At 35.8% G+C, this 13,658-nt stretch overlaps 1 protein-coding gene across 2 annotated transcripts in view; it reads left to right on the top strand.

Moving 5' to 3' along the window:
• Elovl7 (ELOVL fatty acid elongase 7) overlaps nt 1-13,658 on the top strand; it is a 145,682-nt gene that overhangs the window by 120,762 nt on the left and 11,262 nt on the right. For both annotated transcript variants that reach the window (XM_073961970.1, XM_073961969.1), the window contains exons 3-4: nt 12,844-12,951; nt 13,053-13,133. In XM_073961970.1, coding sequence (XP_073818071.1) covers nt 12,844-12,951; nt 13,053-13,133 — 189 coding nt within the window. The remainder of the gene's footprint in view (nt 1-12,843; nt 12,952-13,052; nt 13,134-13,658) is intronic.

The following is a 13,658-nucleotide window of genomic DNA, read 5'->3' as shown; positions in this document are numbered from 1 at the left end:
ACGAAAAGTACTAAAAGGTACTAAATATGGTACCCATTGTATTAGGCAAACGGAAAGAGCTAGAATTCTGAAATTTGGAATGATGGTCACTGGTGGAGAGCTAGAAAGATGTACCAAAGTGTTTTTGGAAGTTCGACCTATAAGTACTAAAAGTTACTAAATTTAGTACCAATTGTATATTTTCAACGGCGTACAGAAATAAGGCCCCAGGAAATAACACCCCAAATTGAAAATGAAAATAGGCCCCAAACAGGTATATGAAAAACAACAACAAAACTTTTGGGGTCTAATTTCGTCTTTTTGGGACTTTTTTTCATTCAACTGTTGGGGCCAAATTGTCTTCACAACAAGTAAATCGAACATTTGAAAATCAAATTGGGGTCTAAATAATATTGGGGCCTAATTGAATTTTTCATTAGGGCTTTTTTGCACATGTTTGGGGCCTAAATATATTTTAGTGTTTAACAAAAACAAGAAATTGGGGTGCATTTTCTAAAATTTTTATTAAGATATGATCAAAAATGGGGTGCATTTTCAAAAACTTTATTAAGAAAAAAGCGAAAAAATTAAAGGACTCAAAATAACAATAATTTTTAGTAATAATAAGCAAAAGTAAACACTTATTTCATAGAATTCAAAAAATTATATGATAAGTAATAATAATTGGTAATAATTATTACTAATGTTGCAGATTTTGACAGTTGTGTAAAGGAAAAGCTGCTGAAAAAATGTTTCAGCAACATTAAGAAAGTAAAAAGATACACCTATTAACAATGTTTAATTTATATACCTCATCTTCCATTGGGAGCATATTTGTGCATATAGCGTTTTCTTCAAACACCATCCTATTTAAAAATGCTAAGGCATTTATTTTTCCTTTTTTACAGAGAAAGGAAGGAAAATATATTTGAAAAAATCGCGCGAATTTTTAAATATATTTTTCTTCAGCTACTCTCCTAATTCTGTTTGACTTGACTTGGAGAGAAAAAAGATACTAAAAAAATCGCGCGATTTTTTAATATATTTTTTCTCTCCATTTCTTTCTAATTCTGTTTGACTTGATTTGGAGAGAAAAAATATATTTAAAAAATCGCGCGATTTTTTAGATATATTTTTTCTCTCCAAATCAAGTCAAAAAGAATTAGAAAGAAATGGAGAGTAGCTGAAGAAAAATATATTTAAAAAATCAAACAGATTTAGAAAAAAAGGGAGAGTAGCTGAAGAAAAATATATTTAAAAAATCGCGCGATTTTTTTAAATATATTTTTCTTCAGCTACTCTCCCTTTTTTTCTAAATCTGTTTGAATGGATTTGGAATGAAAAAATATATTAAAAATTTTTTTTTTTAAATATTTTTTCTCTCCAAATCAAGTCAAGCAGAATTAGGAGAGTAGCTGAAGAAAAATATATATTTAAAAAATCGCGCGATTTTTAAATGTATTTTTCTTTAGCAACTCTCCTTTTTTTTCTAAATCTGTTTGATTTTTTAAATTTTTCTTCAGCTACTCTCCACTTTCTCTAATTCTGTTTGATTTTTTTAATTATTTTTTTAAAATATTTTTCTTCAGCTACTTTCCATTTCTTTCTAATTCTGTTTGACTTGATTTGGAGATATGGAGTAGTTAAAGTCTGTCTCGGGTTTGTTTGGTTTTGGTCAGACCGAAATGTGTCCACACCTTTTCGAGCATGAATGCTTCAACTATTTGATGGGGAGTTTTTGGAGCCGACACAAATTTTTTGCTAACGATGTAATGCAAACTTCTTTGTATTTTGTTAAAATATATACTTTGTGATTCTTGCTGGAAATTATAAAAATATATACATACATATATGTATATAGAATTTGGTACAGAAATACTCACTTATCACAATATTTCTGAAAAACATTACGAACGGTACTTGATACCGACGATCCACTTCCCAAAGATTTTGCGATTCCTTCGCAATCGTCTTTAATTTTATTTAAAATTAAAATTTTTATCACATTCATAGACGCCTGCTAGTACACTTGAAAATAAGAGCTTGTTTCTAGGTGGCTTTAACATGCTACAATCGTAAAAAAGTACAGTCATTAATTAGTTACATATTACAAACTATTGAATGAATATCTTTAAAAATATTTTTTGAAATTACACCCCAAATTTAGGGCTTCATTTACACCCCAAATTTAAGTGAATAAATATTTTCTGGCGTGAATGCATACTTTGGGGCCTAATTGCATTTTCGTTGTTTGGGGTGATAATGCATTTTGCAAATGCACCCCAATTTCAAAAATGCATTTTGGCCCCAATGAAATTTTGGGGCATAATTGCAATATATTTTTGGGGCCAAATTTCATAGTTTGGGGCCTTTTTGTATTGGGGCAATTTTTCAAATTGTAAAAACACCCCAAAAATTGGGGTCCATTTTCATTCCCGTTTGGGGCGTTATTTCTTGGGGCTTTATTTCTGTACGCCTTTTCAACGGATAGAGCTAGAATCTTGAAATATAGTATGAGAATAAAGGATGGATGGTTTTGGAAATTCGTACTTATGTGTACGAAAAGTACTAAATAGTACTAAATTTGATACAATTTTGATTCGGATGAACGGATAGAGCTATAAACCAGAAATTTGATTTTAAGTTTACTGTTGGAGTGTAAGATTGAGATATAAAGGCATTTTTGAAAATTCGTACATATGTGTAAAAAAAGTACTAAGTAGTACTAAATTTGGTACAATGTGGATTTGGGTATGGATGTAGTTTTGGAAATTCGTACTTATGTGTACGAAATGTAATAAATGGTACTAAATTTTGCGCAACTTGGATTTGGGAAAACGGATAGAATTGGAATGCTGAAATTTCGATTTAAGGCTACTGTTGGAGTATAAGATTGAGATATGGAGATAGTTTTGGAAAGTTGTACTTATGTGTACGAAAAGTGCTATAATGTACTAAATTTGGTACAATCCGTGGGTGAACGGATAGAGCTGGAAATCTGAAATTTGGATTTAAGATTACTGTTGGAGTGTAGGATTGAGATATGGATGTAGTTTTGAAAATTCGTGCTTATATCTACAAGAGTACTAAATTGTACCAAATTTAGTAAAATTTGGTATTATTTCAACTGATAGAGCTAAAAGCTTGTCATTTGGAATGAAAACCAAGGTTGAGGAGTTAATACAAGGAGGAGGACTTATGTATGTGTACGAAAAGTACTAAATTGTACTAAATTTGGTACAATTCGAATTTGGCCTAACTGTAGAGTTGGAATCCTGAAATTTGGACATAAGATTACTGTTGGAGTGTTGGTTCGAGATATGTAGGCAGTTTTGGGAATTTGTACAATGTACATATGGGTACGAAAAGTGCTAAATGGTACTAAATTTGGTACAATTTGGATTTGAGTGAACGCACAGAGCAGGAATCGTGAGATTTGGAATTACTATTACTGTTGGAGTGTAGAACTGAGGTAGTTATGGAAATTCGTACTTATGGGTACAAAAAGTACTAAATGGTACCATATTTGGTACAATTTGGATTTGCGTAAGCGAATAGAACTGGAAACCATGGGATTTGGAACTAAGACCGCTGATGGAGTGGAGGATTTAAATAGTTTTGGAAATTCGTACTTATGGGTACGAAAAATAGTAAATGGTACGAAATTTGGGGCAACATGTATTTGTGTGAACGGATACAGCCGGAATCCTGAAATTTGGAATTAAGATTACTGTTACAGTGCAAAATTGAGGTAGTTTTGGAAATTCGTACTTATGGATACTAAAAGCACTAAATGGTACCAAATCTGGTACAATTTGGATTTGGGTGATCGGATAGAGCTGGAATTCTGAAATTTGGAATTTAGGTTACTGGTGGAGTGTAGCATTGAGGTAGTTTTGGAAAATCATACTTATGTATGTGTGCGAACAGTACTAAATGGTAGTAAATTTAGTACAATTTGGACTTGGGACACTGATGAAGAGTAAAACCAGTAAGGAAAGGATCAAAGTCGGGAGGGGCCGACTATATGATACCCTACACCACTGTGAATATGTAAAATATATATGGGAGCTATATCCAAATCTTAACCGATTTCGATATAATTTCGCATATTTATTTCCAGACCGAATTCAGTCACACATTCCAAATATCATTGAAATCGGACTTATATAGCGTGTTTGGTGCAGCAAATACGCGAAATCGGCCGAAAATATATATGGGAGCTATATCCAAATCTGAACCGATTTCGATATAATTCGGCACATTTATTTGTAGACCGAATTCAGTTATACATTCCAAATTTCATTGAAATCGGACATGTATAGCGTTGTTGGTACAGAAAATACGTGAAACCGGCCGACAATATATATGGGAGCTATATACAAATCTGAACCGATTTCGATATAATTTGGTACACTTATTTCTAGACCGAATTCAGTCAAACATTCCAAATTTTATCAAAATCAGACGTATATAGCGCGTTTGGTGCAGCAAATAAGTGAAATCGGGTGAAAATATATATGGGAGCTATATCCAAATCTGAACCGATTTTCACCAAAAGCAATAGCGTTCTTTCTATGGCTAAAAAAATTATAGTCCCCAATTTTCAGCTGAATCGGACAAAAATGCGACCTGTACGTTGCGAACAAAAATACATGGACAGACGGACGGACATGCATAAATCGACTCAGAAAGTGATTATATGTATATCCCCATAAGGAACTATGGGTCTATTTCGTTTCCTTTTGTATGTTACATACAGATGCACAAAGACATAATACCCCACAATACCCCAGTGTGGTGTATGGTATAAAAAAGATGTACCAAAGTACTAAATAGACCAAAATATGGTTAGATGGGGATTTGAGTGAACTGATAGAACTGGGATCCTCAATTCGTAATTGAGATTACTGTTGAAGTGTAGGATTGAGGTAATTTAGGAAATTCGTACTTATGTATACGAACCGTACTATATGGTACTAAATTTAGTAAAATGTGGATTTGGGTGAACGGATAGAGCTTGATCCTTCAAATTTGGACTGAGGGTCACTGATGAAGATTAACAAGTAAAAAGGTTTTAAGTTCGACCTGGTCGAACTTTTTATACCCTCCACCATTATATAAACATAGAAAGTAACAATGGAATAATTAGTTTCCCTTCCCTCCATTTATGTATATGGGGGCTATACCAAAACGTGGACGTGGAATTTTTGAAAAAATGTTTCTTGACCTACAGAGACCCTAAATGCCAAATTGTATCTAATCCGGTCTAAAAATGTAGCGAAAATACCAAAATACCTCAAATCGGGAGGAACCGTTATATGAGGGCTATACCAAAACTTGGACCTATATCCATATTTTTTTGTAGATATATTTTTTGACCTCCATGTATCCTAAATGCCAAATTATATCTAGTTCGGTTTGCATACTCAAAATACCTCAAATCGGGAGGTACCGTTATAATTTTTTATAGATATGTTTCTTGGCCTCCAGGAACCCTAACTGCCAAATTATAGCTAATTCGGTCTGCAAATGTGGCGAAGAACGTCAAAATACCTCAAATCCGGAGGTATCGTTATATGGGGCTTATACCAAAACTTGGACCTATATACATATTTTTTTATAGATATATTTTTTGACCTCCATGTATCCTAAATGCCAAATTATATCTAGTTCGGTTTGCATACTCAAAATACCTCAAATCGGGAGGTACCGTTATAATTTTTTATAGATATGTTTCTTGGTCTCCAGGAACCCTAAGTGCCAAATTATAGCTAATTCGGTCTGCAAATGTGGCGAAGAACGTCAAAATACCTCAAATCCGGAAGTACCTTTATGTGGGGGCTATACCAAAGAGTGGACCGATATAGCCCATCTTCGAACTTGACCTGCCTATGGAAAAAAGACCCTCGGCTGCAAAATTTCAGCACTCTATCTCAATTATTGCAGACGCTAGAGTGATTACAACAGACGGACGGACGGACAGACGGACATGGCTAGATCGTCTCAGAATTATATACCTTATAGGGTCGCAAATGATTAGTTCGATGTGTTACAAACGGAATGACAAACTTAATATACCCTCCATACTATTTGGGGGAACGGATAGAGCTGGAATCCTTCAATTTGGTAAGACTACGGTTGAAGTGTAGAATTGAGAAATGGTGCAATTTGGATTTGAGTGCACCGATTGCGCAGGAATCCTGTTCGTTTGGAATTAAGGTTACTGTTGAATTGAAGGATTTAGGTAGTTTTGAAAAATCGTACTTATGGGTACGAAGAGTACTTAATGTCACTCAATTTGTTGTTGGGTATAGGGACAGTGCTGGAATCTGTATTCTTTGGATTTAGGGTGAGTATTGGTGTGCAACGTTGGTATCGCTGTTAATATGAAAGGGGTGAGATACGGCTGATCTTTTTTTAAATCGAACTAAAGATGTACGAACAGTACTAAAATAACAATAAATATTGATTAAAATTGGTATTAGTGCAATAAAATTCTCAGTGTTCGCCATTTCCATATTATATATATATTGCTTAATTTGTTTTTTTATATCCTTTCCGCATACGAAGTAGCGGACACTTTGCTAGTATAATATAAAATTCAAAAATAGTAGATTCTAGCAAATACCAAGTGGTGCTCGAAATAAAAAGAAATAAGAATTAAAAACTTTAAAACCAACCAATCCCAATCATAAGGAAATACCAAATCTTATAAATTAAGATGTCGGATGAAACAGGTTCATAGGCACGCATAATCTGCTATGTTAATCCATGGACCACTCCTTAATTTAGTTTCTTTAGATTCTTAAATACATTCACGTGTATCTTCAAATAACAAAAAATAAAACAATACATGTTTTTGTCTTAAATCACCTTAAAAAAGCATATCTATAACAAATTAAATAAATTTGTTTACTTTTAATATGATAATTTTCGGCAATTTTGCGGCCAATGACTTTACTTCGGTTTTTTATTTTCATTGCTTTAAAGTGCGACGGACATGTTTTAACTGTAGTCACCACGAAAATAGGTCAAGTTGAATTGAATTTGTTATTTTTTTTTTATAGCTTTTAATTAATAATAGTCTAATTATGATCGCACGCAAAATGTTTGAATATCACAAATCAACCTTTATAAACACCGCCTTGCAACATCAAAGTAAAACAAAAAAAAACTATAAATTAGTAAATTTACAGCAAAAGAAAAAACGAAGTGGGAAAAACAACTGAAGCACAAAAAAACAATGTGCAAAGGTGCGAATTAATTTTATTGCCCTACAAGAAAACAGAAATTTCGCATATTTTATATTTTGGAGGTCAAAATCCAGATGACAATATCTGCCCACCCATCAAGTAAAACTTTGCCGCTAGATGTAAATAAATTAAAAAATATTGTTAATCTGGTGTAAACTAAAATAAATATTGCTTCAAAAAATCTTGCAAAATTACAGCATAAAGTTTTGAAATAATTTATAATGTCTTTAAAAGATGACGTTATAGCTGTGTTCCTTTATTTACCTGAGGTTACCATTTTTAACCTGCAAAGCGTTCCTTAACCCCAAAAAGTGGTAAAACTTGCAGCAATTTTTAAGAGAGTGAGAGAGGAGAGGGTGCACATATGCCTTTCTCTTCTACCACAGGCTATCACTGATAGCCTATCAGACAAATTTCTGCAGGTAAAAAATGGTAGAACTGATTTTTCGACTTTAGTTTGACGATTATTTCACAATGAAGAAATAATGGACGAAAAACAGAAGAAAAAGTCGAACGCTGACAAAACTAAATTAAAAACTGTGAAATAAAAGACGAAAATTGATTCTTTATGTTTCTTTTTGACATTGCTACCAGATCTTATGTGGTAATCTATATTTTATATTTTATCTATGTGGATTTAATTAAATAGAGATATCGCGTTAACGGTTCATTCTTCCTGTAGTTAGTTCTATGAGAATCTATATTAAACACTTGAAATTCACCTGTTGATCTAGGGGTTCTGTCTTGTAACGCTAGACCTCTCTTTTTCTAGATCATGAAGATTCCTCCTGACATCCTCTCACGATGACACCCGAAAGAAAGACATGTGGAGGCATTCTATTGCAGTTCTAATGGCTGCTTATTTAAAGGTTTGAATATTTTTCCATCGTGTTGCACTAATATTCGCGGACCAAACTGACTCACCACAGACCGACATATCGCGTTATATGTGTCAACAAGTCCCGCCAAGCGACTTGAAGACCTTGTTCATTCATCTCCGCTTGTAGCACATAGCTGTGCAGTGCGCGGACGGCATGAACATGCTGTCGAATGTGACGCCTAGAATTTTGAGGTAGTTTGTAGTCGGAATTGTGCTACCATCGACCATGACATCAACTATGTTCTCACCTCTGCCGTGGTGAACAGAGTGGCCGTAGATTAAGTGCCGGATATTTGCATATTCCCCGCGTCGAAAAAGGTGTAAGATCACTCAAATAGGAATTCGGCCTTCCACAAATGACATCAAAGAAGGTACCGGACGGCAAGATCGTACAATCATTCGAATACGTAACGATCTCAATGCTGCCTGGAGGGGGCGCAATACAGGAGAGGTAGTTCCGAAGATATCACCCCCACCTTGGGGAACTTCTTATTTCTCAGTACGGGCTTGGACTTCTTGTTCATGAGTTCAACGTACGACAAGAATGTTTGACGAGATGTGGCTTTGTTTTTAAACTGCTTACTTAAACCATAGTAGCATCTGTTGGCCAATACAATTCTTCTTCTTATTTCGCAACTGATGTTGTTTGTTGTGTTTATGGCAGTGCACAGTGTCCAATTTTCCAAAAAACCTGGCCAAAAATCGGAAAAAAATTTATGAATTTACACTAAAAAGGGTCAGATATTGTTTATAGGATCCCATTGCGTGTAGTTATGAAAAAATATATACATTTCTTGTTTAATAAGTGTTTATACCCACTTATTATTAGCAGGTCGAAGTGACTCTATTTGGAATTTTACTTTTTTTTTAATATTTAAGTTGTTTATAAATCTATGATAATATGCAAAATAAACAACGGTTATTAAATATTTTCTTTTTGTAATTGTAATGAAAGTTATGTGAAACTTATTTAAGATGTTCAGTGTCGCCAATGAATTGTGCGTTCTGTAATAATTGATATCCGTACTTGTTAACTTTTTTCAAGATCAATTTTCACAATAAATTATGAAAATAGTTGTGAGTAAGATCGAGTTGGGTCGTGTAATTTATCATTTCATAAAAAAGGAAGGGTTTTTTACGGATTTCCATCGAAACATCCTGCACATATTTGCACTTTTCGTATTTATGTGATATTTTGTCTGGCAGGTATATACAGATTTTCTTTCATTCAGAATGTCAGAATATAGTATAGGGTCACTTTCTGGCGTTTGGGCATAATTTAGAGTTTTGATATATTTTAAGACCTATAGTAAAATTTTATGGCGAACAAATTTCTAGAATATTTTGGTCTGATCCGACCAGATTTTATAGGAGATTTTAAAGAATTGTGGAAAAAGGGAGCAAAAGGACCCCTTTTATGACTCGCACGAGGGTTAATTTTTTAAGACAAATATTCCTTGCATTCTTGTCAGTAAAGTTGCCAAAGACATTATACACCTAAAGTGCAAGGATTCCAAGTGATCCACAACTGAATATTCCAAAACTGTTGACAATGTGGAAGCTTGCACCCCTATTTTAGTTTCTTGGTTTTTTGGCAAAATTGATACCGATATTTCCTTGGTGTGTAATGCAAATAGAGATTTAATTTCTTTGGTGACTTATAGTGAAATTTAGCTAAGAACATTTTTGCTTTGACGCCATTCTTCTAAAATGATGCTTTGTATGACAATTTTGCCAAAACTTTGATTAAGTACGACATTAACCCTACAATGTTTTTCTAATTTGCATATTTCTGGAGTTAAGGTAAGATATAGAGTTTTGGTGTATTCTAGGACCTATAGTAAAAATTGATGGCGAAGAAATTTGTAGAATATTTTGATCCGATAAGATCACATTTTATAGGAGGAGGGACCAAAAAGACCCCTTAAATGACCGCCTGAGGGTTAAATAATATCAAAAATGTAATCAGCGGCCCGAAAAACATAAGAACCAAAGGTTAGGTCAAAATCCATTCATTTTTAGAGTTTTGGCCAGGTTTTTCGGAAAATTGGACACTGTGCAGTGTCAAGGTAGACGAAGTCTTTAATTACCTCAAAATTATAGTTACTAACTTCCACAGTTGGTCCGAGCTCTATGGACGCTTTGCGCGTCGACACCATCAATTTGGTCTTTTCGCCGTTTACCGCCAGACCTACTTTCGCAGATTCTGCTTCAACCTTCCTAAAGCTATCAGTTACTTCCTTTACTGATCGTCCCATGATCTATGTCATCAGCATAAGCATGTTACATGTGGCTATTGGTGTAAATTGTGCGATTTCTTTTGACATTGGCATCTCGTATTACCTTTTCCAGCAAAATGTTGAATAGGTCACACGGAAGGCTGTATGCTTGTCTGAAACCTCTTTTGGTACTGAACTGTTCGGAGAGGTTCTTTCCAATTTTAACTGAGGACCTAGTATCAGTTAGTCATCTTACAAAGCCGAATGAGGTTTGCGGGGATACCAAATTCAGACATTGCATGGAATACCTTTGATCGGAGGGGACTATCGAATGCTGCTTTCTAATCGACAAAAAGGTGATATGTGTCCATTTGCATCCCTTGGGTCTTCTCCAGGATTTGTCGCAGGGTAAATATCTGGTCAGTGGTGCACTTGCCAGGTCTAAAGCCGCATTGGTATGGTCCAATACCTCGTTGACCATAGGCTTTAGTCGTTCCCCTTTCTTATGGACGGGGCACAGGATACTCAGGTTCAAATCGTCGGGTTTTCGTTCTTCCTGCCAGATGGTGGTAACTAGTTGATGAATACACCTTATCAGCGTGTCGCCTCCGGTTTTGAACAGCTCGGCTGGTAAGCCATCGGCTCCTGCTGCTTTATTATTCTTCAGCCGGTTAATTGCTGTTTTTACCTCATCTTGGCCGGTATACATTCTATACCATCTTCTGGGATTGGATCTGTGGTCTTCGTCTTCACTACTATTGGATACCAGCAGATTGGAGAAATGTTCCTTCCATATCCTGAGCACGCTTTCTGTATCTGTTACCAAATTACCTTGCTGGTCTCTACAGGAGGATGTGCCTGTACCAAAGCCATCTGTTTGATGTTTCCCTCTTTGGTAGAATTTTCGGACTTCATTCTGGCTCCTGTACATCTCGATTTGTTCACACTCCCGCTTTTCCAACTCTCTCTTTTTCCTGCGGAAAAGACGTTTCTCCTCTCTCCTTTTCTCCCTGTATCTCTCTCGTGCGCTACGCGTTGCTACGGATTGTAAAGTAGCCCTATATGCCGCATTTTTCTCTTCGGTGGCAGCACGACACTCCTGATCATACCATGGATTCCTTGGTGGAGGCCTCTGGTATCCAAGTATGGATTTTGCGGCTGTTTGCATGGAGTGGGCAATGCTTTGCCATTGCGCTGATATGTTATCGGGATGAGGAGTGCTTTGACTTTAGCAATTGGGCTAGTTGAGTGGAATATGCTGTGGCTATCTGTTGTGATTGCAGCTTACCGATGTCTAACTTTCGTGTTGTGTCTGTTCGTACTTTTTTTGCTACGTTTAACCGGGTGCGTACTTTTGCTGCAACAAGGTAGTGGTCCGAATCAATGTTTGCGCCTCGGAACGATCGTACATCCAACACGCTCGATGAATGTCTTCCATCTATCACAACATGATCAATTTGATTACTTGTTCTTTGATCTGGAGACAGCCAGGTGCCCTTATGAATATCGAGATGATTAAATCTGGTACTGCTAACTACCATGTTTTTTGCAGGTGCAAAGTCTATCATCCTCATACCATTGTCAGATGTTTCACTGTGGAGACTGAATTTCCCGAATGTTGGGCCAAAGATATTCTCTTTTCCAGTTTTGGCATTAAAATCGCCTAGTATAATTTTAATGTCATGGGCAGGGCTATGACCGTTTCTTCTAAGCGCTCGTAAAATATATCTTTGGTCTGTTCGTCCTTGTCTTCAGTGGGAGCATGAGCGCAAATAAAGCTGATGTTGAAGAATTTTGCTTTTAGTCGAATTGCAGCGAGTCTTTCATTGAAGCTGGAGACCAGTTGTTTTAACCGACCAACTACAAATCCGCAACCAAACTCATGCTTTGTGTTATGGCAGCTATAATACAGTGCGTCACCTTTAGGTGTTGTTGTGACGCCTTTCCCGTTCCATCGTATTTCCAGTAATGTCGGCCTTATACTTTTCAAGTACATCTGCCAATGCGTAAACTGCACCTTCTCTATAAAGAGTGCGAACATTCCAGGTGCAGATTCGCAGATCATGGTCCTTAAAACGTTTGCGAGGGTCGTCAACTTTTGAGGGATTTGTTTTTCTTTTCTAGGTGAGGGTTACTAACCCGACGCCCAAACCCAAGTTTTTAACGTTCTTATGGCTGAACGCGCGGCACATGTTAGCTCACTACCTTTAACGGGTGTTAAAGGCAGTTCCCCAGGCGACACCACGGGGAGGTCAGTGTCCACTTGAGATGAAAGAGAGACCAAGATAAATCCTGGGCTTTGCCATGTTAAAGCCGGTCAGTGCCGTTCCTTGGTATCTTCCATCCCCTACGTCACCCAGAGGAAAAGCTTAGCTTCAATACATTTCGTGAGGGAGGGTATAAAAGTTTAGCCCGGCCAAACTTGACGCCGTTCTTACTTGTTTTATATAGTTTTTTTTTTTTGCTTACAACTCAACTAATATATTATTTTCTTTCCTTTTCTTTCCAGATATTGGGTCCAAAATTGATGGAAAACAGAAAACCATTTGAATTGCGTAAAGTGTTAGTTGTATATAATTTCTTCCAAGTTTTATTCAGCATATATCTGTTCTACGAGGTAAGAAAATTTGACCAAAGTCAAACTAGTGCAAAACTAGAGCCATATGACGCACCTTGAGTGGAACTAACTAACGAACAAAAAACTCTTTCCTTTTTCAGGCATCAATTGGTGGTTGGTTAAATGGTTACAGCTTTACATGTGAACCTGTCGATTATTCATATTCACCAAAGGCAATAAGGGTGAGTAAAAAAAAAGAAATAAAACCCCACAAATATTTAAGCTTGGTTTAGACTATACACTTGTACGATGATCATGTGTATTATTTCGATTTAATTGACAAATATTGTATGAAAATCCACTGGATTTGCTAAATCAAGCACAGTCTAAACGTACTGTTATTTTTATATATGTAACCACTTGTTTTTGTCTACTAATGCTTGGTTTACATTTACGAAATCCACTCGATTTCAACTGTCAATTCCTTTGTGAATACGTCAAATGAAAACTCATCTGAAATCCATTCGATTTCATTTGTCATTGGAATTGACAGTTGAACTCGAGTGGATTTCGTAAATGTAAACCAAGCATAAGTTCATATTTACATTAGGCAATTTTCCTTGCGGCAATAGTCAGTTTGAGGGAGAGACAGGTGGGGCATATGGTAACCCTTTGCCTCTCAACACCCTCTCTCACCAACAAACTGAAAATTGCCGCAGGGAAAATTGCCTAATGTAAATATGGAGTTGTTATTAATTTCATTGAAG

The sequence above is a fragment of the Musca autumnalis genome, unplaced genomic scaffold (assembly GCF_047663935.1).
Source record: "Musca autumnalis isolate F117 unplaced genomic scaffold, ASM4766393v1 scaffold_1, whole genome shotgun sequence".
In the NCBI taxonomy this organism is placed as follows: Eukaryota; Metazoa; Arthropoda; class Insecta; order Diptera; family Muscidae; genus Musca; species Musca autumnalis.
Note: the sequence above shows the minus strand (reverse complement) of the source record. Positions and strands in the feature narration are given on the sequence as shown.